Below are 12460 nucleotides of genomic sequence, written 5' to 3'. Positions count from 1 at the left end.
ATCTCACAGCCATTGGGCAAAATAAAAATCAAAGGAATCCACTATCATCTCCCGAAAGAGATCCCCAAATGAAAACAAGGAGTTCTAGCCAAATTCCCAAACTTCCAGGTGAAGAAGAAAATACTTCAATCAAGGTCTAGAAAGAACCAATTCAAATACTGTGGAGCCACAGTCAGGATTACACAAGATTTTGCAATTTCTACATTAAACAGAAGGTTTTGAATATGAAATTCCAGAAGGCAAAGAAGCCAAGATTAAAACCAAAATTAACCTACTCACCAAAATGGACCATAATCCACTTAATAAAACAGAAGACTTTGAAGCATTCTTGATGAAAAGACCAGAGCTGAAGAGAAAATCTGACATTCAAACACAAAATTCACAAGAAGCATAAAAAGTAAATATAAAAAAGTCATAAGAAGGATCTCTAAAGTTACTGACATTTCTATATGGGAAGATGATACATGTAACTCCCAAGAACTTAGGCAGAAGTATCCATAAAGGGGAAGCTCAAATGTGAGTCAATTATGTTGGAATGATTTCAAAAAGAGGCAGGAAAAAGAGAGATGCACTAGCAGAAATGGAAAGGGAGAGGTAGAATGGGACAATTTTTCTCATATCTAAGAGATACACAAGGAAGAACTTTTACAGTAGACAGGAAAATGGGGAGGGTGGCAGGCAATGCTTGAACCTCAAACATAGGAACTGGTTCAAAGAGGGGAGAACATAGATATACATTCGGTTAAGGTATAGAAATCTATCTTATCCAATAGCAAAATAAAAGAAGGGGACAAAAAATTGGGGCAGGAAGGAATAATAAAAAGGAAGGTGAATGAAGGGAAAGTGGTCAGAAGCAAAACAAACTTGAGAAGAGACAAGATAAAAGAAAAGAAAAAGAAGATAATGGGATAGCAGGAAATGGTCAGTTAATAATCATAACTGTGAAGACGAATGTAAATGGGATGAGTTCACGCATAAATGGAAGCAAAAAAAAAAAAAAAAAAAAAAAAAGAATGGTTAGAAACCATAGTCCAAAAGCATGTTGTTTATAAGATACATTTGAAACAGAAAGAAATAGAGTTAAAAAGTAAAGGATTGGAATAGAATCTATTGTGATTTAGCTGAAGTAAAAAAAAAAAAGGCAGGGGTTGTAATCATGATCTCAAACAAAGCAAAAAACAGAAATGGACCTAATTAAGAAAGATAATCAGGGAAATTACATTTTGTTTAAAGACAATGTAGACAGTGAATATCAAAAAACATGGGCAAATTTCTCTGATAAAGATCCCATTTCTCAACTGAGTCAGATTTATTAAAAAAAAAAAAAAAAGCCATTTTCTCAATTGATAAATTGGTCAAAGGATATGAACAATTTTCAAAAGAAGAAATCAAAGTTATCTCTAGTCATATGAAAAAATGCTCTAAATCATTACTGATTCGAGAAATATATTAAAACAACTCTTGAGGGACCCCATCTTATCCATTCACAGCTGCTGGAGGAGATGAGAGAAAATACAACTGCTGGAGGAGTTGCGCACAGATCCAACAATTTTGGAGAACAATTTGCAACTATGGTCAAAGGGCTTCCAAACCACTACCCCACTGATCCAGCAATAGACTACTAGCTCTGTACTCCAAAGAGAGTAAAGAAAAAAAGAAGAGCATCCCTACGAACAAAAATACTGATAACAGCTCTTTTTGTTGTGGCAAAGAATTGGGAACTGAGGGAATGCTCATTAAATGGAGAATGGGCAAACAAACTGCAGTATGTGATTGTGCTCTAAGAAATGATGAAGCTGGCAACAGCAGGATTATAGATGGCCACTCTCAACAAAGATGATTCAAGCCAGCCCCAACGATCTTATGATGAGAGCCGTCTACATCCAGAGATAACTGTGGGAACCGAGTGTGGATCACAACACAGCATTTTTACTTCTTTTGTTGTTTGCTTGCATTTTATTTTCTTTCTCTTTTTTCTTTTTGATCCGATTTTTCTTGTGCAGAAAGATAGTTGTATAAATATAAATATAAACATATATATATATATACACATATATTGGATTTACATATATTTTTACCATGTTTAACATATATTGGATTACTTGTCATCTGGGGGAGAGGGCGGGGAAAAGGGGAGAGGGGAAATTGGAACAGTTTTGCAAGGGTCAGTGGTGAAAAATTATCCTTCTACAGGTTTTGAAAATAAAAAAGTTCAATAAAAAAAGAAAGAAAAGACATATAGCAAGCAAATTACATAAAATGCAGCGTTACCAACAATGCTATGAAGATAAGAAATGGTTTAAAGACCATTATGGAGAATATGCGTGACTGGAAAAGGATAGAGTCTGGTCTTAATGTAAAACAGAACACTAAAAAACAAGAGGATGATTTCACAATGCTTCACAGTTATGATTATTAACTGAGCATTTCCTGCTATCCCATTATCTTCTTTTTCTTTTCTTTTATCTTGTCTCTTCTCAAGTTTGTTTTGCTTCTGACCACTTTCCCTTCATTCACCTTCCTTTTTATTATCCCTTCCTGCCCCAATTTTTTGTCCCCTTCTCTTATTTTGCTATTGGATGAGATAGATTTCTATACCTTAACCGAATGTATATCTATGTTCTCCCCTCTTTGAACCAGTTCCTATGTTTGAGGTTCAAGCACTGCCTGCCATCCTCCCCATTTTCCTGTCTACTGTAAAAGTTCTTCCTTGTGTATCTCTTTGATATGAGAAAAATCGTCCCATTCTACCTCTCCCTTCCCATTTCTGCTAGTGCATCCCTCTTTACACATTTGTTGTTGTTCAGTTGTGTCTGTGCCTTTGTGATCCCATTTGAGGTTTTCTTGGTAAAGATACTAGAATGGTTTGCTGTTTCCTTCTCTAAAACAATGAATATATGAATGAATGAAGCATTTATTAAGCATTTACTATGTATAAAGCTCTATGCTAAGCAGTAGGAATGCAAATACAGGGCATCCTAAATCTTAATTTAGTTTAAGAGTAATTCTACAATTTCTAGTGCTTAATTTTGAAGACCTTATGTCTTTCAAACAAATCAGATTTATTAAACTCTTGTTTCTAAGAAGCAAAAAATAAAATTGATGAAGTAGGTAGTTTAAAAAATACTAACAATAAGACAAGCTCTACACGAGCTGATGCAAAGAAAAGTGAGAAGAACCAGGAAATCTTTGTGCAAGAACGGGTGATTCTGATCAATACAAGGATCCAGGCCAGTTCCCAAGGCCTTCTGCTATAATACGCTGCCCACCTGCAGAGTCAGAAGGAGCTGTGAGTCCGAAATGAAGTTATTTTCCTTGCTTTTTTTCATGAGGTAGCTAATATGAAAATAGGTTTTGCATGAAGCTTCATATACGGGTATAGCTCAAAGACATTGCAGGTTTGGCTCCCAACTACTGCAATAAAGTGATAATCACAATTGCTGTGACTCACAGCAATGTAGTGATCCAAGACAATTTCAATAGACTTGGGATGGAAAATACCATCTTCATGCAGAGAGAACACAGGAAAGAGGGAGAAAAAAAATTTGTTTGCGACACAAAATTTTGAAAAGGTCAATGTTTACATGTGTTTGACAAAAAATAAAATATTATTGGGGAAAATAAAGCAAATCCTATTAACTTTTTGGTTTCCCAATGCATGTAAAAATTATGCTTACCCTTCAATGTAGCCTTTTAAGTGTACAACATGTTAAGTCAAAAAACCAACAGACATTTTTTAATGAAAAAAATACTGCTAAAAACTGCTAACCTTCACCCAAGCTTTCAGCAAAGTGATCTCTCGTGATCTCTCTCTCTCTCTTCATTTATTTTTGCTGACAAGAGTCTCTTGCCTTGATGTTGGGGCTGCTGGAGCCCGAGATGGCTGTGGCAATTATAAGAACAAAATCCAGTCTGCCCCACTGACTGACACTTCCTTTCACTCGAACACTTAAGAGACCATAGTAGAGTCATTAATTGGCCTCCCAGCAATATTTGGACTGCCGGAGGTACAATGCATCATCAAGTGCCAGCCCTAGGGTCGGACGGCCAGCCTCAGGCACTCTCTGGCTGGGTGACTGGGGAAATCACTTCACCCGGTCTGCCTCAGTTTCCTCATCAGTAAAATGAGCTGGAGAAGGAAATGATAAACTATTCCTGTATCTTTGTCAAGTAAACCCCCAAAGAGATCATGAAGTATGGGACACGAGTGAAAAATGACTTTCCAGTTTTAATATCATTGAGTCTCAGGGAACAGAGGCCTGAGGAAGAGTTCCTGATGCTCCAAATAACGAGATCCCAGAACAACATCAAGTCTGAGAATTACCCACACGTGACACAGACAGGACGGGAGTGGAGCTGTGATCCTTGCTTGGCCACCCCTCCCCCCCAAACCCTCCCATACCTGGGAAGCCCAATAGAACCAGGTGCACCTGCACAGGAGAGCATTTCCTGGCCTTCTCAGTGAGCGGGGAAAGAATTTGGGACTAAAATTTTAAAGATTTAATAAGTGCAACTGACCAGTGTCTAGAAGGCAAGAAAGAGAAAATGGGCGGTGGTCAAGAAATGACATTAGGCAGTAACCCTAACCCTAATTGTTTGGAGAACTGTGTACTGTTTCAAAGTAAATAGAACAGAAAAAGCAAGCACAGTGCTTGAATGATAAAGTAGTGAAAACACAAACCTTGAAAGCCATTTCGAAAGCTGCTCAAAGACTCTCTGATAAGGAGCACGGCACAGACGTAGCACCTGCCCATACATGGCACTGTGCCAGCGATGGGGGGCCAGAGGGGACACACCACACAGTCTCTGTCCCCCTCCTAGTCCAGTCCTTGGAAAAACAATCTACTGCCCTCTAACTCCACCCACCATTCCCTGGAGGCTCTCCACATACTGAAGGAAACCAGCCATTAAGTCTTCAGGTTTTCCCTCCTGCCTGCGGTCAGCAACCCTAACCCTCCCTCCCTCCTCCGCTTCCTCCCATCTCCCTCTCCCAACACCTTCCTGCCCCCGCTGAAGAAGACTAAGGACACAAGTAACTGGAGATCAGTAACCAGGATTATCCTGCAGAGGTGCCAGCCAACGTTCAGTCATGTCAATCACCATCACGAGCCCCAATCTGGGACTCCAAAGACATGGGGTCTAACTAAGATATTGAGCAAATACATTTCCTGAGTAAAACACGGCACTCTCCATTTCTCCACCTGTAAAATGGGGCTAGGGATAACAAATGCCATCTCAAATTTGTCATGAAGACTTTTAAAAAAGAACCACGTAAAAGTGCATTATTGTGGAGAGGGGCATAGAACTAGCAAGGTGCTTTGGGCCACAGGAGAGAGCAGCTGGAGGGGGAGGGGAAAAGGCAGGATGGAGTGGCTGTGAGCGGGTGTGCATCCAGCAGGTGCCAGGACTGCCCCACACTTCAGTCAGTGACTGGCTTCCTCCTAGCACTTTTTCAAGTTACTCAGATACAACCACTCAAAAACATTTCTTAAGTACCTACTAAGCCTTCATTGAGCCTTTCCAGAGGAGGAGGAAAAGAGGGAGCCTTAATCTTCTCCTTCCAAATGTACAAAAACAAAGTTTGTACAAAAATGGAAAAGGAGGAGGCAAGAGAAGAACAAAAAGCAAATTGTGGCCAGAATCTCTGACGAAGAGCAAGAGTTTCTCTCTCATGGGAGAAGCTGTCCTGGACCTGTGACCTCCAAGGGAAGCAATTCCCTCGAACAAGACAGGTCAGCACCTTCTCTGAGGACAGCTCCCTAGAACAGCAGGTAATGAAGGGGAAGACTAAAAGCCAGTAAGATGGCATGGGCGGACCTGGAGGCAGGAGGACCGTAGTCAGATCCTTCCTAGCTGTGGGACCCTGGGCAAGGCACTTCTGCCTCTGTTCCCTCATCTGTCAAATGAACGGGAAAAGGAAATGGTGAACCCTTCCAGTATCTCATACAGAAAACCCCCAGGGAGGTCCTGAAGAGTCAGGCAGGACTGAGTAACAAAAAAATAGTAGTTAGACTATTCAAATCAATCAACTCTTCCCAAGGGCTGCCCCACACAGAGAAGAGACCAAACCCCCACCATCACCATCATCACCAGAGCCACCGCCGCCGCCCTCTCTCCTTCCAGAAGGCTAAGCGTCTGGGCTGGGCCTCAGAACTAGGCTCCCAGGCCCCTGGAGAACGTTGGGGAGGGATCCCAGGAGCTCCTTGGGCCTCCAGGCTGCCCTGGGAATCACCTCTTCCCTTGGAAAGGCCCAGTCCCTAGCTTCAGTCAATGTTCAAAACATGCAGCCAATGTAATCAGTTATCAGTAATAGTGAGGCATACAAATAGCCTCCTGAAGCTGATTCTCATTAAGATGTTGCCTTAAAAGTCAAAAGATAAGGGCCCGCTAGACATAAGAACTGACTAGATTTCCCAATGTTCGTTGGAATGAAATGTTTCTGATAACTGTAAAATTCAATGAAAAAAAAAAAGACTCAGAATGGAAATTTTAAAAAATCAGAACCTTTCCCACATCTGCACAAAATCAGTAAAATGATGCTATCGCAAAATCCGAACTTTTATTAGTTGAAGTTTACCAAGCAGAGAACTTGGTTTTAAAAAGCAATTCAGAATGAACAGAACCAGAAATGCACCAGCAACGCCCATGTCCGAGTCCTCCCCCCCTTTCCCGAGTTTTCTCTTGGGCAGTTTGGCTGCAGAGGGAATTACTGAAAACCTGCTACAAATGGGCAAGCACGGTGGTCAGCTGTCCTCATTAGGACTTTATTCCAAAGTGGGTTTGAAGATGGGGCTCTCCTATCATCTGCTGCAGCTACGTAAATGGGGTCAAAGTTTCAGAATGCCACATCATGAGACCCCCCCCCCCAGCTTTTTAAAGAGACGCACAAGTGGGGAAGCGACCTCCCCGAGGGCCGGCACCGGGAAGCCCAGACTCCTCTGCCGAGGCCCGGGCAGGACACTGGCCTTCACCTTCAAAGGCCCTTTTCCAGCCGGCGTCACCTTCTGGCATCTGGATTCGTGTGAATGAATGCGGGGCTTTCTCTTCAGATTGCTTACTCAAGGCCTCTGAACACCCATGTGAAAAGGAGATGCTTCCTGCACGGCGAATCTCCCCACGGTTATTATTAGATCGCCGTTTTAAGCAGCACTTTAAACAGGAAGACGTGCTCTTATGTGGCTTCTGAGCCTCTAAAAGGGTCTGTGCAGGCTCTCAGAAGCCACGCGGGCCAGCCTGGCACCGGAACACGCGAGGTAACGGGGACCCCGTTGCAGCGGCCTGAAAGGGGGCGCTGCCCGAGGGAGTCGGGCCAGGCTGGCAGCCTCCGTCCGTCACGTTAGGGCAAACCAACGTCCTTTTGTGCCAAGTTTTTGTGAGAAGATGGAATCGGTGACCAAAGCTGAACTGGAGGCCCTGGCTCTGAGAGGGGCACACCTTCCTAGGGGGCAGACGGCAGAACACGGGAGCCTCAGAAAGGGCGGAGCAAGATGGCATCCCCGCAGGAGCCAAAGCTTAAGGGGGAGAGCAAGAAAAAGAAAAAAGGGGCTGTGGAGTCACCGCCAAGTGAGGGAGGGGCTTCTCTCTTTTCAGATGGAGTAGAGTCCGGGGGAATCTCTGCCAAGCACGGCTGGCACAGGGAGCCAAGGAAGGAAGCAGCTTTCCCCGGGACGCACCGTAAGTACCGGGCCCACCCCGACCTGTTGTTGTCCATTTGCCCTGACCCAAGGCTGTGACCTTTAGGGCCCAGCCCATCCTCCACCCCGATGGCCGCGCCACCCCCTCCTTCCCAATCTAACCCCCCTCCTCTGCACACATGGACAGGGCTGAGGGAAGTCTGGAACCCGAGCTGACTCATCTGCTCCATGTCAGGGCCTTCTCTGCAGCAGGGGGAGGGGAGAAGCATTAATAGAGCGCCTACTGTGTGCCCAGTTGTGCTGAGTAATCTCTGATCTGACCCAGCTAACCCTTCTCCCTGGAGGGCGGAGGGGGCGCTCCGGCTCACTCCCGTCTGTCTCCTCGAGCCCCCGGGCATCCCTTCTCCACCCTCCCGGGGAGATCCCTGCGCTTCCCTTCCCGAGGCCCTGCCTCCTGACAGCGGCCTCCAGTTTTCTCCTCTCCTCAAACTTTTCCTTGCCAAGGCAAACCCCGATTCCGGCAGCCTCCGCCTTGCTCCTGTTCGCTCCCGTCTAGCCCTCATTGCCCGCCCTGCTCCCCATCACCCTTCACTTCTGGGCTGAACTCCAGCCCCTGGCCCAGCCGCGCTGCCCCTGCCCCCTCCCTGGCTTCTGGACCCCGGTGTCCCGCCCAACGGCCTGGGCTGGGCCCTCGCTTGCCGGCCTCTGGCCCTGGCTCAGCCTCCCTCTCTTCCCGATGCCAGGGGGCCCCCGCCTTGGTCCCGGAGGAGCTGGAGGCCCCAGGCGGGCGCTCCCGGGCACTCCTGGTGTTAGTGCCCACGGCAGGCGCTCCCGGGCACTCCTGGCATCAGTGCCCACGGGGGCGGCTCCCGGGCACTCCTGGCGTTAGTGCCCATGGCGGGCGCTCCCGGGCACTCCTGGCGTTAGTGCCCACGGGGGGCGGCTCCGGGGCACTCCTGGCGTTAGTGCCCACGGGGGGTGGCTCCCGGGCACTCCTGGCGTTAGTGCCCACGGGGGGCGGCTCCCGGGCACTCCTGGCGTCAGTGCCCACGGGGGTGGCTCCGGGGCACTCCTGGCGTTAGTGCCCACGGGGGGTGGCTCCCGGGCACTCCTGGCGTTAGTGCCCACGGGGGGCGGCTCCCGGGCACTCCTGGCGTTAGTGCCCACGGGGGGCGGCTCCCGGGCACTCCTGGCGTTAGTGCCCACGGCGGGCGCTCCTGGGCACTCCTGGCATTAGTGCCCAGGGGGCGGCTCCCGGGCACTCCTGGCGTTAGTGCCCACGGCGGGCGCTCCCGGGCACTCCTGGCATTAGTGCCCACGGGGGGCGCTCCCGGGCACTCCTGGCGTTAGTGCCCACGGGGGCGGCTCCGGGGCACTCCTGGCATCAGTGCCCGGCGGGCACTCCCGGGCACTCCTGGCATTAGTGCCCACGGGGGGCGCTCCCGGGCACTCCTGGCGTTAGTGCCCAGGGGGCGGCTCCGGGACAGAACTGCCCTCCCCGACTCCTCACAGCTAAGCGCGGCCCTGCCCTCCACGGGCGGCCCACGGACGACGACAGGTCGGGACGGCTCCCCTCAGGTAAGGGGGGGGCAGCTCCAACTGCGTTTCCTCCACAACGGGTCAGGGTCTCGGGGCTTGGGAGGAATCCCAGAGTGGGGACCCCTCGGTCCAAGCACAGGTGGAGAAGCAAAACTGGCCAGGCCCCCCCAAGCCGGAGGCACCAAACGGTCCGGAGGGGGCGGGGCGCCAGCCACGGCGGGGAAAGAAGCGCCGTCCCGGTCGAGCCCCTCCCCTCCCCTCCGGCCGAGTTGGGGCGCCCAGGTCTCCTCCCCCATTCTCCCAAGCGCCCCGTTCCTCAGGCTCCCCGACTCCCGGACACTTTGGGGCGCTCTGTCCTCGGAGCAGCCAGGACCCCCTCAGGGAGGAAGGAAAGCGCCTCCCCCGAGGGGGCCTGGTGAGCCCCCGAGGCCAGAAGGGTCAGCAAGGTCGGCCCCTGGAGAAAAGGGGGAGCGTCCGAACGGTGGCACGACCGGGGAGGGGGAGGGGGACGAAGGAAGGGGAAAGGGTTCGAACGGTCGGCACCAAAGGGGAGGAGATCCAGGCGGTCAGCGCGGCGGGGGGAGGGGGGAAGGTCCGAACGGTCGGCGCCGGAGGTGGGAAGTTCTACGCGGTCGGCACGGCGGGGGAGAGGAGGGGAGTCCGAGCGGTCGGCCCCGGGGCGCCCTTACCTTCGGCTACGTCCTCGTCGATGGCGCCCTTCACCTGCGAGAAGCACCACTGCAAGTCGCTGCCGCCCATCGCGGCCGGGCCGCCGCCCAAGCCGCCGCCGCCGCCGGCTCCTGCAAGCAAGCACAGGGCACGGTCAGCCCGGGCCGGGGGGGAGGGGCTCCGGGGAGCGGGGCCACGGCCCGGGCGCCTAGGGGCGGGGACGCGGGGCCCGGCGGGAGGCCCCGAGGGTCGGGGAGGCGGGAGCGGGGCCGGCGCCTCACCTGCCATGGCTGCCGGGCCGGGCCCGGGGTGCGTGGCTGATCGGGGCCGGGGCCGGGGCCGGGGCCGGGGCCGGGCCGGGCCGGGGTGGGCGGCGGCGGCGGCGCCCTGGCTGGGCTCCTGCAGCTCCGCCCGCGCCTCTGCCGCCGCCGCGGACCGAGCGCCGCCTCCCCCAGCAAAATGGCGCCCCGAGCCGGCGCCCGGATCGATGGCGTCACCGCCCTCCGGCAGAGGCCCCGCCCCCAATCGGCCCCGCCCCCGAGCCCTCCTTCCGAGGCTGCGCTCCATGCGCCGTCCAGAGGCCCCGCCCTGCCGCCGCTCCGAGCCTTCTCCTATAAACTTCTCCGAGGCCCCGCCCCCCGAGCCCGCCTCCCGAGGCTCGGCTCCTTAAGGTCCCCGTGGCCCGTGACCACGCCCCATTCCCGGCCTCTCCCCCGACACCTGCTCGAAAGCCGCACCCCTCCCCCCCACCGTGGCCTCCGAGGCCCCGCCCCAGCATGGGCCACGCGCTCCCCCACCCCAAGGCTGCCTCCTTTCGAGACCCGGGCCCTGAGTCGGCAAAGGGGAAGCGTTTCCTCTGAGAGAGAGGCGGGGAGGGGGAGAAAGAAAGGGAGGGGTGGGGTTGGGGACTCCGGGAAGGAGGGACGGGAAGGAGAACCTCTTGGGGATCATCAAGTCCATTTCACCGGAGGGGAAACTGAGGCTCAGCGGGCTTGGATCTCCTCGGGGTTTCTGACTCGGAACGAAGGTCACTGGAGGCGGGACCCAGAGGAATGCTGGAAGGAGTCTCCCTGTGAATGAAGGAGCCCAGGCTCTCCGACTCGTAACTTCCCGTCTCATGCCCTATGGTGTGGTCACTGCTCTGGCCGCTGCGGCCGGGACTGGGCGTGTAACGGCCAGAGCCCTCGGGCTGCCGGGAGCCCGGTTTCCATGAGATTAAGGCACCTACTCAAACGTCTGTGGCTCCCACCTAAAGGGCCCCACTGCTGGGCAGGCCTTTCAGTGAATCCCACTCATCGGGACCCTTGTGGGTTTTCTTGGCAAGAGAGGAATGAGGGGCTGGCCATTTCCTACAGATGAGCCCCTCCTCCACCCCAGGCTCCGCGCTCCCCGAGGCCGAGGGGGGCCCCTTGTGTAAAACCCAAGAAGCCCCTCCTCCACCTGAGGCTCCAGGCTCCCCGAGGATGAGGGGGGCCCCTTGTGTAAAACCCAAGAAGCCCCTTGTCCACCTGAGGCTCCGTGCTCCCCGAGGACGAGGGGGGCTGCTTGTGAAAAGCCCAAGGAGCCCCTCCTCCACCCCAGGCTCCGTGCTCCCCGAGCCCGAGGGGGGCTGCTTGTGTAAAACCCAAGAAGCCCCTTGTCCACCTGAGGCTCTGCGCTCCCGGAGGACGAGGGGGGCTGCTTGTGAAAAGCCCAAGGAGCCCCTCCTCCACCTAAGGCTCTGTGCTCCCGGAGGACGAGGGGGGCTGCTTGTGAAAAGCCCAAGGAGCCCCTCCTCCACCTGAGGCTCCGCACTCCCCAAGGTCGGCTGCTTGTGAAAAGCCCAAGGAGACATCCGTGTCTGTCTCCTACTTGGAAGAGACCCCAGTTGCCCAGTCCCCCCGAAGCCCTACTCCAGCTCTCCCAATGAGTGGTCAGCCAGTCAGCGTCCACCCACAGCCTGCTCCTGCTGACCATCGCTTGCTTAGGTTTTCCTGACACCAAGTAGAAGTGGATCTCTGTCAGCTCCTCTTGAGTGCCGCAGGCCCTTCCCTCTGAGCTGACCCTGCTGCCCTCCCTTGCAGACGGCTCTGCAGACTGTGAGAAGGGATGGACGGCTCGGGGACCTCCCTATCCCGTGCTTGCATTACGCGGGTGACAAGGCTTCAGCAGGGCCTTCCCCTGCTGTCCTCCGGTATGCTCTGTGTAGACTTGGCCGAGCTGTTCTGTGCGTCCCTGGGGGATCACACAATGATCACTGATGCAAGTGGGGCATTTGATCAATGTTTTGCGATTAGTCTGGATTATTCAGTTGGCCTGAACACTCTAGTTTTAATCAGAGGCTCTGCTGTGGTTGGAGATCCTCTCACCTGCTCTTGATAAACTAGAAAATAAAATTTTATAAAAGTCCTGCATGGACTTCTGCATTGAAAGCAGTTGGTGTGGAAGGAGAGAGGAAACACAGCCAGGAGGCTGCTGCAGAAGCCTCCTAGGCCCCTGATATGTCCTGAGTCGGGGGTGGTCCCGAATCCTTCGTTCATGAGAAGCAATCTTCTCCCTCCCAGAAGAAGCCGGGAAATGCCATTTCCCCTATGTTGGGATTTGAACCTTGACCGGGGGATCTCAGTCAAACTGAGACA

General features: G+C 52.4%; 1 protein-coding gene across 2 annotated transcripts in view; it reads right to left on the bottom strand.

Annotated features, from left to right (window-relative positions):
• PPP2R2D (protein phosphatase 2 regulatory subunit Bdelta) overlaps nt 1-10145 on the bottom strand; it is a 37584-nt gene extending 27439 nt beyond the window's left edge. For both annotated transcript variants that reach the window (XM_051982737.1, XM_051982735.1), the window contains exons 1-2: nt 10124-10145; nt 9863-9973 (exon numbers count right to left, since the gene is read on the bottom strand). In XM_051982737.1, coding sequence (XP_051838697.1) covers nt 9863-9973; nt 10124-10130 — 118 coding nt within the window. In that variant the 5' untranslated portion in view covers nt 10131-10145. The remainder of the gene's footprint in view (nt 1-9862; nt 9974-10123) is intronic.
• Nucleotides 10146-12460: the final 2315 nt, after the last annotated feature.

This window comes from Antechinus flavipes, chromosome 2 (genome assembly GCF_016432865.1).
Source record: "Antechinus flavipes isolate AdamAnt ecotype Samford, QLD, Australia chromosome 2, AdamAnt_v2, whole genome shotgun sequence".
In the NCBI taxonomy this organism is placed as follows: Eukaryota; Metazoa; Chordata; class Mammalia; order Dasyuromorphia; family Dasyuridae; genus Antechinus; species Antechinus flavipes.
This window is presented reverse-complemented; position numbering and strand designations above follow the sequence as displayed.